Source organism: Budorcas taxicolor, chromosome X (genome assembly GCF_023091745.1).
Source record: "Budorcas taxicolor isolate Tak-1 chromosome X, Takin1.1, whole genome shotgun sequence".
Lineage (NCBI taxonomy): Eukaryota > Metazoa > Chordata > Mammalia > Artiodactyla > Bovidae > Budorcas > Budorcas taxicolor.
The window spans coordinates 27,534,984-27,551,201 of NC_068935.1; the positions used below are offsets into that span (position 1 = coordinate 27,534,984).

General features: G+C 46.3%; 1 protein-coding gene and 1 non-coding gene across 3 annotated transcripts in view; both read left to right on the forward strand.

The window, feature by feature from the left end:
- IL13RA1 (interleukin 13 receptor subunit alpha 1) overlaps positions 1 to 16,218 on the forward strand; it is a 193,400-nt gene that overhangs the window by 107,893 nt on the left and 69,289 nt on the right. The window contains exons 1-2 of one of the 2 annotated variants that reach the window (XM_052663008.1): positions 9,587 to 9,679; positions 15,808 to 15,947. In XM_052663008.1, coding sequence (XP_052518968.1) covers positions 9,601 to 9,679; positions 15,808 to 15,947 — 219 coding nt within the window. In that variant the 5' untranslated portion in view covers positions 9,587 to 9,600. Of the gene's footprint in view, positions 1 to 9,586; positions 9,680 to 15,807; positions 15,948 to 16,218 lie in introns of those variants that run through there. The other variant, XM_052663009.1, reaches the window with a different exon arrangement.
- On the forward strand, positions 14,387 to 14,514 carry LOC128070683 (small nucleolar RNA SNORA35). The gene has a single exon (XR_008201657.1). It is a non-coding gene; the product is annotated as a small nucleolar RNA SNORA35 (small nucleolar RNA).

A 16,218-nucleotide genomic window follows, 5' to 3' on the forward strand; every position in this document is an offset into this window, starting at 1 on the left:
CAGAAAGAGACAAAGTGACAGGTAAGAAGTGGATTTATTCAGATTCAGAGAGAAGCACACTCCACAGACAAGTGTGGGCCATCGCAGAGGGTGAATGCAGCCTCCATGAAATCTGGCATGGTCACTAGGGAGAACAGTGTGGAGATTCCTTAAAAAACTGGAAGTAGAACTGCCATACGACACAGTAATCCCACTGCTAGGCATACACAGTGCTGGGCATACACACCAAGGAAACCAGAATTGAAAGAGACATGTGTACCCTAATGTTCATCACAGCACTGTTTACAATAGCCAGGACATGGCAGCAACCTAGATGTCCATTGGCAGATGAATGGATAAGAAAGCTGTGGTACATATACACAATGGAATATTACTCGGCTATTAAAATGAATGCATTTGAATCAGTTCTAATGAGGTGGATAAAACTGGAGCCTATTATACAGAGTGAAGTAAGTCAGAAAGAAAAACACCAATACAGTATATTAACACATATATAAGGAATTTAGAAAGATGGTAACGATGACCCTATATGTGAGACAGCAAAAAAGAATCATATGTAAAGAACAGAATTTTGGACTCTGTGGGGAAAGGCAAGGATGGGATCATTTGAAAGAATAGCATTGAATCATGTATATTATCATATGTGAAATAGATCACCAGTCCAGGTTTGATGCATGAGACAGGGTGCTCAGGGCTAGTGCACTGGGATGACCCAGAGGGATGGGATGGGGAGGGAGGTGGGAGGGGGTTTCAGGATGAGGAACACATGTATACCCATGGCTGATTCATGCCAATGTATGGCAAAAACCACTACAATATTATAAAGTAATTATCTTCCAATTAAAATAAATTAATTAATTAAAAAAAGAAATGTGGCATGGTTAGTTTTTATAGGCTGGGTAATTTCATACGCTAATAAGTGGGAGGACTGTTCAAACTATTTTGGGGAAGGGGCAGAGATTTCCTGGATTTGGGCCACTGCCTCACTCCTTGGTCTTTTAACAGTGCTGTGGAACTGTCATGGCACTTCTGGTGTGTCATTTCACTTGTTGATTGAGGATTAAGTTCTAGTCTTGTCTGCCATTTGGTCCCATTTGATTCTAATCAGTTTATCCTGTGTCTTTGGGCTATGTCATTTTTTCAAAAGTTGTGCCTTGCCCCTTTCCCTCCTGTTACACTGTGACCAACATAGACAGCACATTAAAAAGCAGAGACATTACTTTGCCAACAAAGGTCTGCCTAGTCAAAGCTATGCTTTTTCCAGTAGTCATGTATGGATGCGAATGTTGGACTATAAAGAAAGCTGAGTGCTAAAGAATTGATCCTTTTGAACTGTGGTGTTGGAGAAGATTTTTGAGAGTCCCTTGGACTGCAAGGAGATCAAACCAGTCAATCCTAAAGGAAATCAGTCCTGAATATTCACTGGAAGAACTGATGCTGAAGCTGAAACGTCAATATTTTGGCCACCTGATGTGAAGAACTGACTCATTTGAAAAGACCCTGATGTTGTGAAAGATTGAAGGTAGGAGAAGGGGACAACAGAGGATTAGATGGTTGGATGGTATCACTGACTTGATGGACATGAGTGTGAGCAAGCTCCGGGAGTTGGTGATAGACAGGGAAGCCTGGCACGCTGCAGTCCATGTAGTTGCAAAGAGTTGGACATGACTGAGCAAGTGAACTGACTGACAGAGGCCCTTCCTCCAAAGAGTCAGAAAGCAGAAAAGGGTCAGTTCCATAGAGGAAGGGTTTGTGGCCTGAAGGGAGTGAGGCCATGGAGCCCCTGCAGGTGATATTGAATGCTCTCAAGGGGAAACAGAGAGAGAGTAGGGATACCAGGCCCCAACCCCCCATCCCCATGTACTCTTTGTAGCAGAGTGCCCCAAGTTGTTTGGCCCACGGAAGAATCAGCCTCCAGGCCCCTGTGATCTGATGGTGGAGCCTGTACTTTGCCTAGAGGCTGACTCTGTTCCTGATTGCCCAAACCTCAAACTGTCCTTCCACTACCTTCTTCCCTCTAGACAAGAATGAAGAAGTCTTGATGACTCATCTTAGACCACCAAATCTCCTAAACACCACATATATTATGTATATCACTACCTGGTTCATGAAAGTCTCCTTATTGCTTCTGAGATCCAGCCATAAGCTGACTACTATTCGCTCATGTGCTCTCTCCCTCCCTCCACTTCTCCAGCTCCCTCCCCACTTCTTTCTCTAAGTTCTGGTCATCCTTGAAGGTCTAGTTTAACTCCCATCTATTCCAAGAAGCTCTCACAAGCAATTTCAACCATATTGGTTTGTCTTGCCTTTCTCTGAAACCTGTAACACAAAAGAGCATTTCATTTACTTCATTTTCTCTAGTTGTTTTCTATGTCTTTCCACAACTTAGTAGTTCCCCAAGGGCAACAGCCAGAACTATTGCCTTTTGTTGGTTGGTTGGTATCCCTGACAGCACCTAGCAAAGCATTATTTATTTGTTCATTCAAATATATTTATTGAGTATGTACTATGTCAGGTTTAGTTATGAGTGTTGTGGATACAGCTGGGAACAAATCAGAGCAAATTCCCTGCCCTCCTGAAGCTTACTTTTGACTGGAGAGAGAGAGAGTGACCCATGATGGGAGATAGGGAGCATTGATGTGGTTTTCAATTTTCAAGGAGGTGGTCAGGGCAGGCCTCAATGAACAATGATATGAATGAGGGGAAGGAGTGGGGCAAGAAGCAGAGGACATAGGCAGGGCAAAGGCCCTGAGGCAGAAGTGCAATAGGCCTGTGTGAGGAGGGGACTGGAGGTCTCTGGGGCTAGAGGAGGGCACACTGGGGGACAGCAGTGGGAAAGAGGTTAGCAAGGTAGGATGGGGTAGGGCCTTGGAGGCCATTGGAGAGTTCTGAGGAGAGGAGTGCCTCATTGATTTCAAGAGTGGAGGTTCCCTAAAAAACTAAAAATAGAACTATCATAGGATCCAGCAATCCCACTCCTGGGCAAATATCTGGAGAAAACCATAATTCAAAAAGATACATACATCCCAGTATTTATTGCAGCACTACTCACAATAGCCAAGATATGGAAGCAAGCTAAATGTCCATCAACAGAGGAATGGATAAAGAAGATGTGACGCATGTACACAATGGACTATTACTCGACCATAAAAAGGAACGAAATTGTGCCATTTGCAGAGACCTGGATGGACCTGAAGACTGTCATACAGAGTGAAGGATGTCATAAAGAGAAAATAAAATATCGTATGATATTGCTTATATGTGGAATCGAAAAAATAAAAGGCTACAAACAAACTTATCTACAAAACAAAAAGAGTTACACACATGGTTACTGGGAGGTAAGGGGAGGGATAAAATTGAAAATTGGGATTAACAAATATACACTACTATATATAAAATAGACAACTAATAAGGACCTACTGTACAGTACATGGAACTCTACTCAATACTCTGTAATGGCCTATATGGGAAATGAAGCTAAAAAAGATTAGATATATGTACGTGTATAACTGATTCACTTTGCTATACACCTGAAACTAATACAGCATTGTAAATTATAACCCAATAAAAATTTTGTAAAGAGTCAATTTAATCATTGCTGTCAAGGGTAAAGATGTAGAGATCAATGGGTTTCAGGACATTGATGAAGACTCTGCTCAGCACCTTGCTACTCTGCCTTAGGTTAAATTCAGAGGATCCCATCACAGGCCTCTTGTGTCAACAACATTGCCTTGAGTGTACCCCCGCAACATTTCTAGACAAAAAGCACTTGCTGAAGAGCAAAGAACCTATGAGTCAATTAAACCCAGACTGATCAGGTTACATCTATCTTTATAGTCTCCATGGTGCCACACTGTGTCTTCCCTCTAGCCATCACAAATAAACTCAGAACTTGAGTAAGATTATTGTGCTTGCATGCTATATACATGGATTCCAGAGAAGCCCCTGGTTGTTATCCCTTCCAATCAGATTGCTGGCCCTAAGCTCCTTCTAGGTAGAAATCCTGGAATCATCCTGAACAGTCTCTGGCTTCCAGAAACCTGAATCCAGTGGGAAAAATGGACATGCCTACAAACCTCTGTATTATATGCTACAGTAGAGGAATTTGTCAAGTGCCATGGGTACTCAGGGGCTTCCCAGGTGGTGCTAGTGGTAAAGAACCTGCCTGCCAAAGCAAGAGAAGCAGGAGAAGGTTTGATCCCTGGGTTGAGAAAACCCCCTGGAGGAGTGCGTGGCAACCCACTCCAGTATTCCTGCCTGGAGAATCCACATGGACAGAAGAGCCTGGTGGGCTGCAATCCAGTGGGTTGCAAAGAGTCAGACACGACTGAAGTGAGTTAGCACACAGCACACACACACGTGACCTATAAGGGTGAGGCGATAAGGACCTGAACAGAACAGCAGAGGTGAGGATGGGAGGAGAGTAGATCTGAGAGGTGGTTTCCCATCTAAGTCTTTTTGTTGAGTTACTCAGTCGTGTCTGACTCTGCAAACCCATGGACTGGAGCATGCCAGGCTTCCCTGTCTTTCACCATCTCCTGGAGCTTGCTCAAACTCATGTCCATCGAGTCAGTGATGCCATCCAACCATCTCATCCTCTGTCATCCCCGTCTCCTCCTACCTTCAATCTTTCCCAGAATCAGGGTCTTTTCCATTGAGTCAGCTCTTCGCGCCAGGTGGCCTAAGTATTGGAGCTTCAGCTTCAGCATCAGTCCTTCAGTGAATATTCAGGATTGACTTCCTTTAGGATTGATTGCATTTAAGTGAGCACAGGGCTAATAGGTGGAGTGGACAAACTATGTACACTAGATTCAGGGAAGGGAGGTGTCAAGGATAAGTTTTAGCATTCATGTCTCACTGATTTTTGGTGGGCAGGGGGACGGTAGCTGGCTAGGGATGAAGTTCAAAAGATAACAGAGTATCCTAGCTCAGAATTTCTCAAGTGTTGTCTTTTTGCACTGGGAAAGTCTACTGTGGGTCCTGTGCCCACTGGATGCTAGCAGCACACGCCCCCACACTTCAAGTCATGTCCCCCCAAAATATCTCCAGATCATGCTGCCAAACGTCCCCTGCAGAGGCAAAATTGCCTGTTTGGGAACCACTGCTCTAGTGACAGGAGGGAAATTCCCTCTTTGCTATTTCCCTTTTTGCTTTGCATCGCAGTGGTGATGATGGTCTGTTCTGGTTTTGCTTAATAAAACATAGAAGACCTTTTGTGAGATCTTTGCCCAAGGAGCCAGAATTCTTGGTTAAGCCCTTAGTCTGTGCTGGGGTCTTGTCCTTTATGAACTTTGGAGGTGTCATCTAACTGGCTGGAAGGAGATTTGACATTGGAAAGAAGGATATCATTCTCTCCTCCCAGATATTTTCTTGTGCCCTTTTCTAGGGCTTCCCTGGTCATAGCAGTAGAGAATCCACCTGCCAATGCAGGAGATGCAGGTTTGATCCCTGGGTTGGGAAGATCCTCAACTGGAGATGGCAGCCCACTCCAGTATTCTTGCCCGGGAAATCCCATAGACAGAGGAACCTGGAGGGTTACAGTCCAAGGGGTCACAAACAGTTGGGCATGAGTTAGTGACTGAACAACAAGTCCTTTTCTAACTCCACTTACAGAAAAGAAGAAAGCCCTAGGGAGAAGGGTAAAGATCAAGAAAGCCAACTGGATGCACCAGTCAGCCCAGAACTCCAGCCCCACCCAGTCAAAGCAAAAAGAGCTGTGATTGGGAGTCTCACACTCAAGTCATTAGGGCACAATAGATTAAAGGTTAAAGCTCAACCTGATGCTGACTCATCAGGACTTTGATTACACAAAAACAAAATGAGAACTCTGTGTTTATTGCAGTCCCTGGAAAGTCTTCCTTTTGTCTTCATCTTCTTGCAGACCTGGGCAGTGGCCTAATTCAATCCAAGACGGTCTTTGAATAAATGTACACAGAGATTACAAAAAAGAGTTTGATGCTGAAGAAACAGCCTTCCTAACCCTTGCCTAGCCCTACCAAAAAATTCTTTTTTCAAATGTTGCTTGATATTTAGGATCTAAAAGAAATGAAACTGACTTATATATAAGCCTCTTACTCAGGACAGCAAGCCAGGACTACCTTGGCCATGCCACTGCCTGGGTTTTTTTTTTTTTTTTTTTCCCTCACAGTGCTCACATTTTCAGGGCCTTTTCTGGAGGCTAATGACAAGTCATGATCCTATTTTCCAATCATTTGCTGCCATTACTGTTCATTTCATTAAGTACTCGCTCAGTCTATGCGAGACAGTGCCCATGGTGGCACTCAGCCATTCGCCAGGGACTCCTGTTCCAACTGGAGACTTCTTTAAAGGCAGATAATATAATCATTTTGGAAACATTATTATAAACTTATTTATGTTATGTTATAAACGTATAATGTTTATAGCAAATGTCAACAAGTGTATGTGTGTGGTGATGGGGGAGAAGGTTCTTACATTTGAGGGTGACTGGCCTATTTGTGGGGGGATTTAGAAATAATAGTAATGTCTTAGTTCTGCTGGTTTTGATAGTTTACATAGTATTTTCATAAGCATTATTTTGTATAGTAATGTACACATGCAAAGGCTTCCTAGATGGCTGAGTGGTATAAAATCCACCTGTCAATGCGGGAGACATGGGTTCAGTCCCTGGGTTATGAAGATCCCCTGGAGGAGGGCATGGCAACCCACTCCAGTATTCTTGCCTGGGAAATCCTATGGACAGAGGAGCCTGGCGGGCTACAGTCTATGGGGTCACAAGAGTCAGACACAACTTAGCTACTAAACAACAACAGCAAAAATATACAGAATTTATTCTGAAAATTGAACCACAAGACTCAATATCTCAAGATTCAGAGCAGGCAGGCCTGCCTATTGGAAGCCTCTCTTGCCTCTGCTCTCCCATAACTTGTCCCTTCTTTGTGTCCCACAGTTCCCTGTTCTTGCCCTTATGATCTCCCCTCACAATGGCTGCAACTTTTTGTTGGCAGGGCCTGATTTTAATGACTGTCTACCTCAGTTTACTGAACTTGAGGGTCTAATACCAAGAGTGAGGTCATTGTTTTGGATACGTTAAACATTCCTGTGCCCTTTGAGTAGACTCTGCATGTGTGCTAAGTCGCTTCAGTCCTGTCTGAATCTCTGCAACCCCATAGACTGCAGCCCGCCAGGCTCCTATGTCCATGGGATTCTCCAGGTAAGAATGCTGGAGTGGGTTGCCATGCCCTCCTCCAGGGCATCTTCTCAATCCAGGGATCAAACCCGTGTCTCATGTCTCCTGCATTGGCAGGCAGGTTCCTTACCACTAGCGCCACCTGGGAAGCACCTGTGTAGACTCTAGACTAGGCGTACTATCAGTATTTTTATTGCTATACTTTTTGCAACAGATTTTAGGTGTGTGAATTGGCTTAATTCAACCAAACTACATCCCAGTTAGTGGGTCTCATCATCCATCCAGACAATAATCCTTTTTATTTTTTGGCGGGGTTGGGGGAGCTTCCCAGGTGGCTCAGTGATAAACAATCTGTCTGCCAATGCAGGAGACGTGGGCTCGATCCCTGGGTCAGGAAGATCCCCTGGAGAAGAAAATGGCAACCCACTCTAGTATTCTTGCCTGGAAAATTCCATAGACAGAGGAGCCTGGCTGGCTACAGTCCATGAGGTCACAGAGTTGAACACAACTAAGCACCTAGCACACAATGACAAAATAATCCCCTCTCAATGGTGTCCATGACCTTATCCCAGACAACTGTGCATATGTTTGTTACCTTATATGGCAAAAGTGACACTGCAGGTGTGATTATATCAATGATTTTCAAAAACTAATTTTTATTGACATATAGGTGATATAAAATGTTTAGTTTCTACTGTACAGCAAAGTGAGTCAGTTATACATATACATATATCCACTCTTTTTAAGATTCTATTCCCATATAGCTCACTACAGAGTATTGAGTAGAATTTCCTGTGCTATACAGTAGCTTTATATTAATAGAAATCAACGATTTTGAGATAGGAAGATGATCACGGATTATCTGGTAGGTCCTATATATTTTTTCCCTTTTACACTAAAAACATTTTGTACACAAATTTTAAAAGATTACACTCCATTACAGTTCTTACAAAATATTGGCTATATTCCTTGTGTTGTAGAATACCTCCTTGCCACCTACCTAACACCCAGTAGTTTGTACCTGCCATTCCCCTACCCCAACCACTAGCTTCTCGATAGCTGGTGGGTCCAATCAAATCACAAGGATTTCTATAAATGAAAAAGGAAGGCAGGAGGGTCAGAGTCAGAAAAAGAGATGTGACAAGGGAAGCAGAGGTCTGAGTGGTGCAGGAACCAGTCAAGGCATGTAGCAGTCTCTAGAAGCGGGGAAAGGCAGGGAAATGGACTCACCCTCAAAACCTCCAGAAGGGAACACAGGTCTGCCTACAGCTTGATTTTAGTCCAATGAGACTTCTGACCTACAGAATTCTAATATGAATAAAGTAAAATGGGTGGTTTAAAGCCACTAAATTTTTGATAATTTGTTACAGCAGCCACAGGAAAACTAAAGCGTTCTTCCTCCATCCTCATCATCCTTAATCCTCACAATCACCCACTTTCAACGTATTCAGTGCCTACATTTTCAGCTCACCTTCCATCTCCCAATATATATCTATGGAAAAGAAGTGTGTAGAAAGTTGGCTGTGAGTTTTGAAAAATCCAAGGACATAGTATGGCGCTCTCTTGTGCTCAGAGGCTCAGTCCTGCCTGACTCTTTGCGACCCCATGAATTGTAGCCCTCCAGGCTTCTCTGTCCATGGGAGTGTCCAGGCAAGCATACAGGAGTGGGTTGCATGCCCTCCTCCAGAGGATCTTCCCACCCAGGGATGGAACCTGGGTCTCCTGCATTCCAGAGGGATTCTTACCAACTGAGCCACCAGGGAAGCCCAGTATGGCACTGTCTCTCCTATTTAAAATGTAGCTTTTTCCTTTCTTTCTATGTTCAACTTAGCATTATGTATCACCAGTTTTCAAATATACCTTCCGTCGCGTTCACAAAGCACGCTCCCACTAAGTGCCCTCTTTGGTCTTCCAAGTGCACCTTGTGAAGTCAGGCCTGGGATTTCTAACCCTCGAGTCAGAGTTTTAGGAAACAAGGGCCCAGGGGCCAGCGACTGCAAGCTCAGACTCCAGAAGGCCAGCTCAAGGCTCCTTCCCGGAGGCCGCCCTGCCCTGCCCGGGTGCTTGGCTGGGCACTTCCGAGGTTCCTCCAGGCTGCACACCGTTCGCACTGAGCCCGGCAGCGCCAGGGCCGGGACGCGACGAGGCCGCTCTGCCTGGGCGGCGATCGAACTCCCGGGGCGCGACGGAGGCTCGGCTGCCGCGGGGCCAGGTGTCGCCCCTCGGAAGCCCCTGCTGGAGCCGCGGGCGCCCGGAACCTCCGCCGGCGCTGGCCCCGGGGTTACCTGCGGCCGGTGGGCGGGACGGCCCTTCCCGTCTGCGCCGGCCCCCCCGCCAGCCTCCAGGGCGGCGGAGCCGGGAAGTGGGAGAGGGAGCGAAAGAGGCGGAGACTGCGGCGGCTGCAGCCCGGCCGGGCTCCGAGCGAGGGCTACATGGAGCGGCCGGCGCGGCTCTGCGGGCTGTGGGCGCTGCTGCTCTACGCCGGCCGCGGCGGCGTGGCTGCGCCCGCGGGTGAGTACGGTCCCCCGGCCGGGGCAGCGGGAATCGCGGCCGAGAGGCCCGCCGGGGCGCCTGGGGCCGAGGGCCGCGGCGGGAGTTGGGGTCGAGGGCCCTCTTCGGGACATCCCGCGGCCGCGGCGGCAGGCGCCTCCCGCGCCCGGCTCGAGCTTGGGGGACCCGGGGCGCCCGGGCTTTCCGGGATCCCGGGCGGCGGGGGCGGCGGGGGCGGCGGGGCCGGAGGACGACGACTTGTCGCCGCACTTCCCTTGGCCGTCGGGCAGCGCCGAGGAGCCTGGCGCCACGGCCTGGGGCCCGAAAGGAGTTCGCGGGGTCGGGGGCGGGAGTGTCGCCCGTGGCCCGGAGAGGGGATGAGGGGCCGGGAGCCCGCGGGGCCGGCGACCAAGGTCCGGGAGTGCGGGTGACGCGCCGAGGCTCCTTGCGCGGCGGGTCCAGCGAGGTGGCGGCAGTCGAAGGGAACCTCTGAAGCGCCTAGTCCCTCCCTGTAGCAAAGGACGGGTCTCCTCTGGCGTACAAGAAATCCATGGCAAATCCGGAGCACCATCCGCGTGGATGCCTTTTTCTCTAGTAACCTTTATATTTTGGAATAACTTTCGATTTACAGAAAAGTTGCAAAGAGGCGAGCTCTCATTTACTCCTCACCTGGTGCGGCCGTTTAAATTAATCAAGCAGAGTTAGTGTGAAAACTTGGGGGGAGGGGCGCTAATGAATTCCTGAGGGACAGATTTTGGCCTGAGCGACCTTCTGGACGTTTTTTTGGTGACGATAGTAGCTCCAAAGTTGATAGGTTTTAGTGTCCGGTTGACACAGACACCCACAATTTGTTTATTGCTTTTTCAGCCAGTGCGTTGGGCTTTGAAAGCCAAGTTGAAAGGTTGATTAGGAAACTTGGATGCCCTCTATTGATTCAGTCAACAAAACCTATGTCCACTCTGCGTGCCCTGTGCCAGGCAGTGTTCTAGGGGCAGAGAATACAGTGGTGAGCAAAACAGATCAAGTGCTTGCCCTTTGGAGCTGGCATGCTATTGCTAGAGTCAGAGTAAGGGGGGGGGCGGGGTAGTAAAATATGAGGTATGTTAGAGGGCAGTAAGCACTATGGAGAAAAAGCAGTCCAGGGGTTGCCATTGTAAATAGGGTGGACTACGTAGACTGCCACTGAAAAGGCAGCGTTTGAGTAGAGACTTGAGGGAAGTTTGTAGTTTGTCAGTCATTCATTCAAGTGCCTGCCTTCTTCAGTACTGAGCCAGGTCTTGTGCATTGGCTTAGAGCCTTAGAGTATACTGTGTAATCGTTGTGCCCCCCATGCTCCTAGTTCACTTGGGGGGATCTGATTTCCATAATCATGGGGCAGCTACAGTCCAGAGAAGGGAGGGGGGTCACCCATCCCCTTGGTTGTTGTCATTTAGTGACTCAGTCGCGTCCGACTCTTCTTCGACCCCATGGACTGTAGCCCTCCAGGCCCCTCTGACCATGGGATTTCCCAGGCAAGAATATTGGGGTGGGTTGCCATATCCTTCTCCAGGGGATCTTCCCGACCCAGGGATCAAACCCGCATCTCCTGCATTACATTGTATTGCAGGTGGGTTCTTTACTGTTGAGCCAGCAGGGAAGCCACCCATGTCCTTAGTCCCCTGATTTTCACAGTGCCACTCCAGCCCCCTCCCTCCTCCAGACTCCCTCTCCCACACACCTCACCCCTGGAACAACAAACAGCTGACCCTAGCTAATACTGGCAATCCCCAACTCACCAGGTTTGTCACAGAGGTTCACTGGTGACTTGGTTACTAAGAAATACAGAAACTATTTCCCATTGGAAATGTTGATACAATTGCATTAAGATATTTGGGGGGAAAAAGCAAAACAAAACAGGGGACCTGACTCTTATAATGGTCTGAGCTTACCCAGCTGTGGGACTTCAGGACTGGTCATTTCCCTCCCTTGTGCAACAGTGTTCTCTGTGAAAGGAGACTGAACTCCATGAGTTTCAAGGGCTCCTCCAGCTCTAATGTTTTGAGTGTTTAGAAAAATGATTAGGTTACCAGCTTAGGTTTAGTCTGTTTAGATTGGTAAGCCCACATTGTGGCATTCTTAATAACAAGTAGCACTTCTATAGTGTTTACTCTATGCCGGGCAGTGTTCTAAGTTTTCCACTTGACCTATTTCATCCTTCCACAGAACCTCTCCTGTTGGTGCTATTACCATTCTTGTTTTGTACAGGAGGAAACTGAGGCACGGCAAGGCCCAGAGGCTTGCCCAGAGTCTCGTAGGTGGTAGACTGCAGGAGGGAACTAGGCTGCTGGCCCCAGCAGTCTCTTCCAGAGACCATGCCCCTAACCACTGCATTCATTGCCTCTCTCTGCAGAAAGGAGGGGAGTCCTTGGCTGAGAGGGGAGCTGGGCGTCTCCCAGAGCAGCAGGGCAGGACTGGTGGGCATTCACCCAAGTATCTACAGGCCATTGGTAGAAAGCGAATGATCATGTATTGGAGACTTGCTTTATGACTGCCAGACTGTGTAGTCCAAACAATAAGTACAGTAGGCATTCAGAAGAGGGGAAACTGAGGGCTGGGAATTCTGAGGAAGAACTGAAATTTGAGCTAGACTTTTAGGGTGGGTGACATCTGAGTTGGTGGAAGAGAAGTTATTCCCATTTTGGGAGGCGAGCAGGAGCAGAGGCCGAGAAGTAACGGTGGTGGTGCCCCTGTGGGCTCAACGAGGAGTCCAACTTGGCAGGAAGGTGCATTGGCCAACGCAGTCAAGGCAGAAAGGCTTCATTTGACCTTGAAGCTGCGTTGGGGTGCAGAGGGAGGGAAATGACACTGGAGGAGAAGTCAACAGGGAGACCTGACTGAGTGTGGGGCTGGAGGGAGGGGGGACTCACCAGAGTGCAAAGCTCCACAGGAATCTAGGATTGGAGGTGGCCCCTAGAAAGATGGGTCATGCACGCCTTCTGTCCAGGCTCAGGCCTAACTGCTGTATGTCTGCCTGCTTCCCGAGACCCAGCAGAGCACCTGAGCATGATCAGGATAATTAAGAGAGGTGTTTCAAGGAAAGCACTGAAAGAGGTTGATGATTAAGATATAAAGGAAGGAGATGGATGACTCAGGTATGACTCGTGATGTCCTTGACTTTTCCCGACATTTGCATGCTTCTGCCAGCTCCTGTGACTGAGTGAGAGAGAGCACAAGCTTTGAGTTAAGCCTTATTATTAGGGACAGCATTAGAAGTTAGAATGGGATCTTGCGCTAGATGACCATACAAACTCACTTGAGGTTTGAAGTTTAGTCAAGGGTAGTTAACTTGAGTCCCCCTGGCCTTCCCACTCCCGTTTCCGGTCAGTGATCAACCCCTAGGAACTGGTTGGAATTAGGTGCCTAAGAAAAGTTTATCAGGCCGATAAGCTTGTTCTGTCTCTAAGGCCATGGGCAGATATCAATTCCATAGAAAACCAAAGCAACCATTCAGAACTGTTGGTCTCTTCAAAAAGAAAGAAAGCACATAGCACATATTTATATAGCCCTTGTTCTGTGCCAGGCACTGTTTGGGGCTTTTCATCTGTCGTAACTCACTTAATCCTCATAATAACCGTTTTCTTTGGTTATAATTATCATCTTCATGTTATAGATGCAGAGAGAGGCAGAGAGGTTAAGTAACTTGCCGGCTAGTAAGTAACAGAGCTGGCATCTGAGTTCAGGCAGCCTGGCTCCATAGTCCGTGCTCTTAATCACTATACTACGCTGAAAGGAAATGTCTTACAGATGAAGAGCTGTTAGAGAGCTTTACAAGAAACACAGTCTCCACTTGCTCATGAGTATGTCTAGATGTATTATACCCACATACATGTATTCAGATATGTTTAAACATTTGCAGATTGTATTTAAACTTTCTGTGAGTGTGTGTGTTTTAAAGTATAGGAAATTGAAGAATCTCAAGAGAAATGGAAGGAAACTATTAGGGAAAAAAAGGATGGCAGAGAGCCACAAGTACCCTAAAATGCAAACAAGCTAGATCTGACTAAAGGATTTATGTGTGTGTGTGTGTTTGTGTGTGTGTGTTAGTCGCTCAGTCGTGTCCTACTCTTTGCGACCCCATGGACTGTAGCCTGCCAAGCTCCTCTGTCCATGGAATTCTTCAGACAAGAATATTGCAGTCAGTTGCTATTTCCTTCCCCAGGGGATCTTCCTGAGCCAGGGATGGGCAAAAAAGAAGTCCATTTGAGAGATGGGAAATAGGGGAGGCTAATGCTCCATTAAAATAACAAGGTTAAAAGATAGATTTTAAAAAGTCTTAAACTACCTTGAAAATTGGGCTATGATTTAAAGCGAACCATAAATAGGTTCTGGCATCTGAGTTCAGGCAGCCTGGCTCCATAGTCCGTGCTCTTAATATTTTTATTGTGAGGGCTTTAATTTCTGTGTGGGAGTGGGAGGTGGGTGAGAAGGCAGTATGTCATGAAGGACTAAACCAGCTATCCTGGACTTTTGGTGCAGTGCGTTTCTGGAAACTGAACAGTAAGGGAGTTAATCCTAAAGTAGAGTGTGGTCTCTAATAGGAACAATGTTTTCACTAAAGGCTGTATATGTGATAAACGATTTGTCTTCAAAAATATCATTGACGAGATGTCAGAAAGGCCAAAATGGAATAACTGTATATTAAGTCCTAACTTAAATCCTAACTTTTAATCACTTAAAATCTTAACTTAAAATCATTGTCCCCTGAGCCATTGGTGCCCCCTGGCACAAGCTGGGTTTAAATGCAGTGCAATAGGAACTCCCTGCTTCTACAAGGACTTGGCTTGCTGTGGGCTGCTCCTCCCCATAGGTGGGCCTTTGGTCTACCTTTCAGAAATGCTAATGGTAGTTGAGTCAGGAATGGTGAGCTGAATATTGAGAATTCATGGCTGGTGCAGGCTGCCGTGTAGAAAACTGATTTTGGGGGGAATCACAACTACATAGTGCCTGTCAGATTGATGTTTTGGGACAAATGGCATTTTTTTTGTTCAGTTAAAAAGGAAGGTAATGCTATAAATATTGCATATCATGTAAGAGGACCAGAGCACTCCAAAGTGTTGGCATAGAGTATAAAATATAACTACCTATTGATAAGTTAATATAGCTGTAGTTCTTAAGTAATTAATAATGATTAAGTTTCCATTAAATAACTGAGTTTTGCAGTAATTTTCGACTTATAGAAAAATTGCAAAGATAGTACGGAGAAGCCCTTATCCAGTCTCTGTGGGGAGGGGGGTGGTGGCGGTGGTGATTGTGGTAGTCTTGGCCTCAGGAGAAGTTCTCAGGAAAGTTTGAAATGATATTTCCTTTCCCTCTCTGTTTCCTTCCCTGCGTTTGGCAGAAGCATGAAAACTCCTTTCCCTGGTCCTAAAGCTGAATCCAAAATAATAGAGTCAGTAAATACTTGGTGGAGACAGTAGTGGGTTTTCTCTAAATGAAACACATTTTTCAAGACATTGGTTCACTGTTTCTCCTCTTCTCTTCCCTCTTCAGATTTGCCAGAGCTACAGTTCCAGCTGTTTAGTGTCAGACCTCAAGGGAGCAACCAGGGCTGTTAAATGTCTCTCTCAGTACTTCTTTGGAATAGGCATAAAAAAAACAATTACCAGGTCACGTTAGCAAGCACAGTTAAAGATGAGCCACTTCAACACATTTACAGAACTGCTGAGAGGGAAGTGTCTATATTGAGTGCCCTTTGGTGAGCAAGTGTAGGGGACCCCAAATACCCACAGGAGGAAAAGTTGGATGTTTAAGAATATACTGTCCTCTGGGTTCACCCTATAGCAGGTGATGCGGCATGGGAGCCACACTTCCTGGGTTTGCATCTCACCTCTGTCATTTACCAGCCATGGGATATTGGGCAAGTGACTCAAAGCCCTTGTCTTGGTCGCCTCATCTTTACAAGCTGATAGTCGCTGTATTCTAAGGTTGTGAGGACTGAGCAGATTCATTTGTGGAGAGTACTTAGGATACTACCTGGGTCAGTAAATGTTAGCTCTCATTAACTCAGTTTTATGATTCCTGGCCTCTAGGACTTGGAGGAAAAATGAAATGAACCACTGAAAACACTGGCTCCTGTTGATAAATGTGTTTCCTGTGCTTGATTTGAACAGAATCTCAGCCACCTGTGACGAATTTGAGTGTTTCTGTTGAAAACCTCTGCACCATCATATGGACATGGAATCCTCCTGAGGGAGCCAGTCCGAATTGTAGTCTAAAGTATTTCAGTCATTTTGGCAACAAACAGGATAAGGTAAGTTTTCTGGAACAGATCACACTGTGAACAACTGTGAGCTGGAGCTAAGAATGAGCTACATTCTAATCTCACTTCAAAGTGAGGTTTTTAGTTTGAGTCGTGTCCAAATTTTTTAACTGGGAAAATTATGGAAACAACTATGTCCCAAACTGAACATCAGAAAATATTTGCTAATCAAATACAATTGAGGTTATTACTCTCTTAGGAAATATTAGGTATCATTGTCTAGTAGGCACTCCATAAATAATTAATTATGTTAAAATTGGTT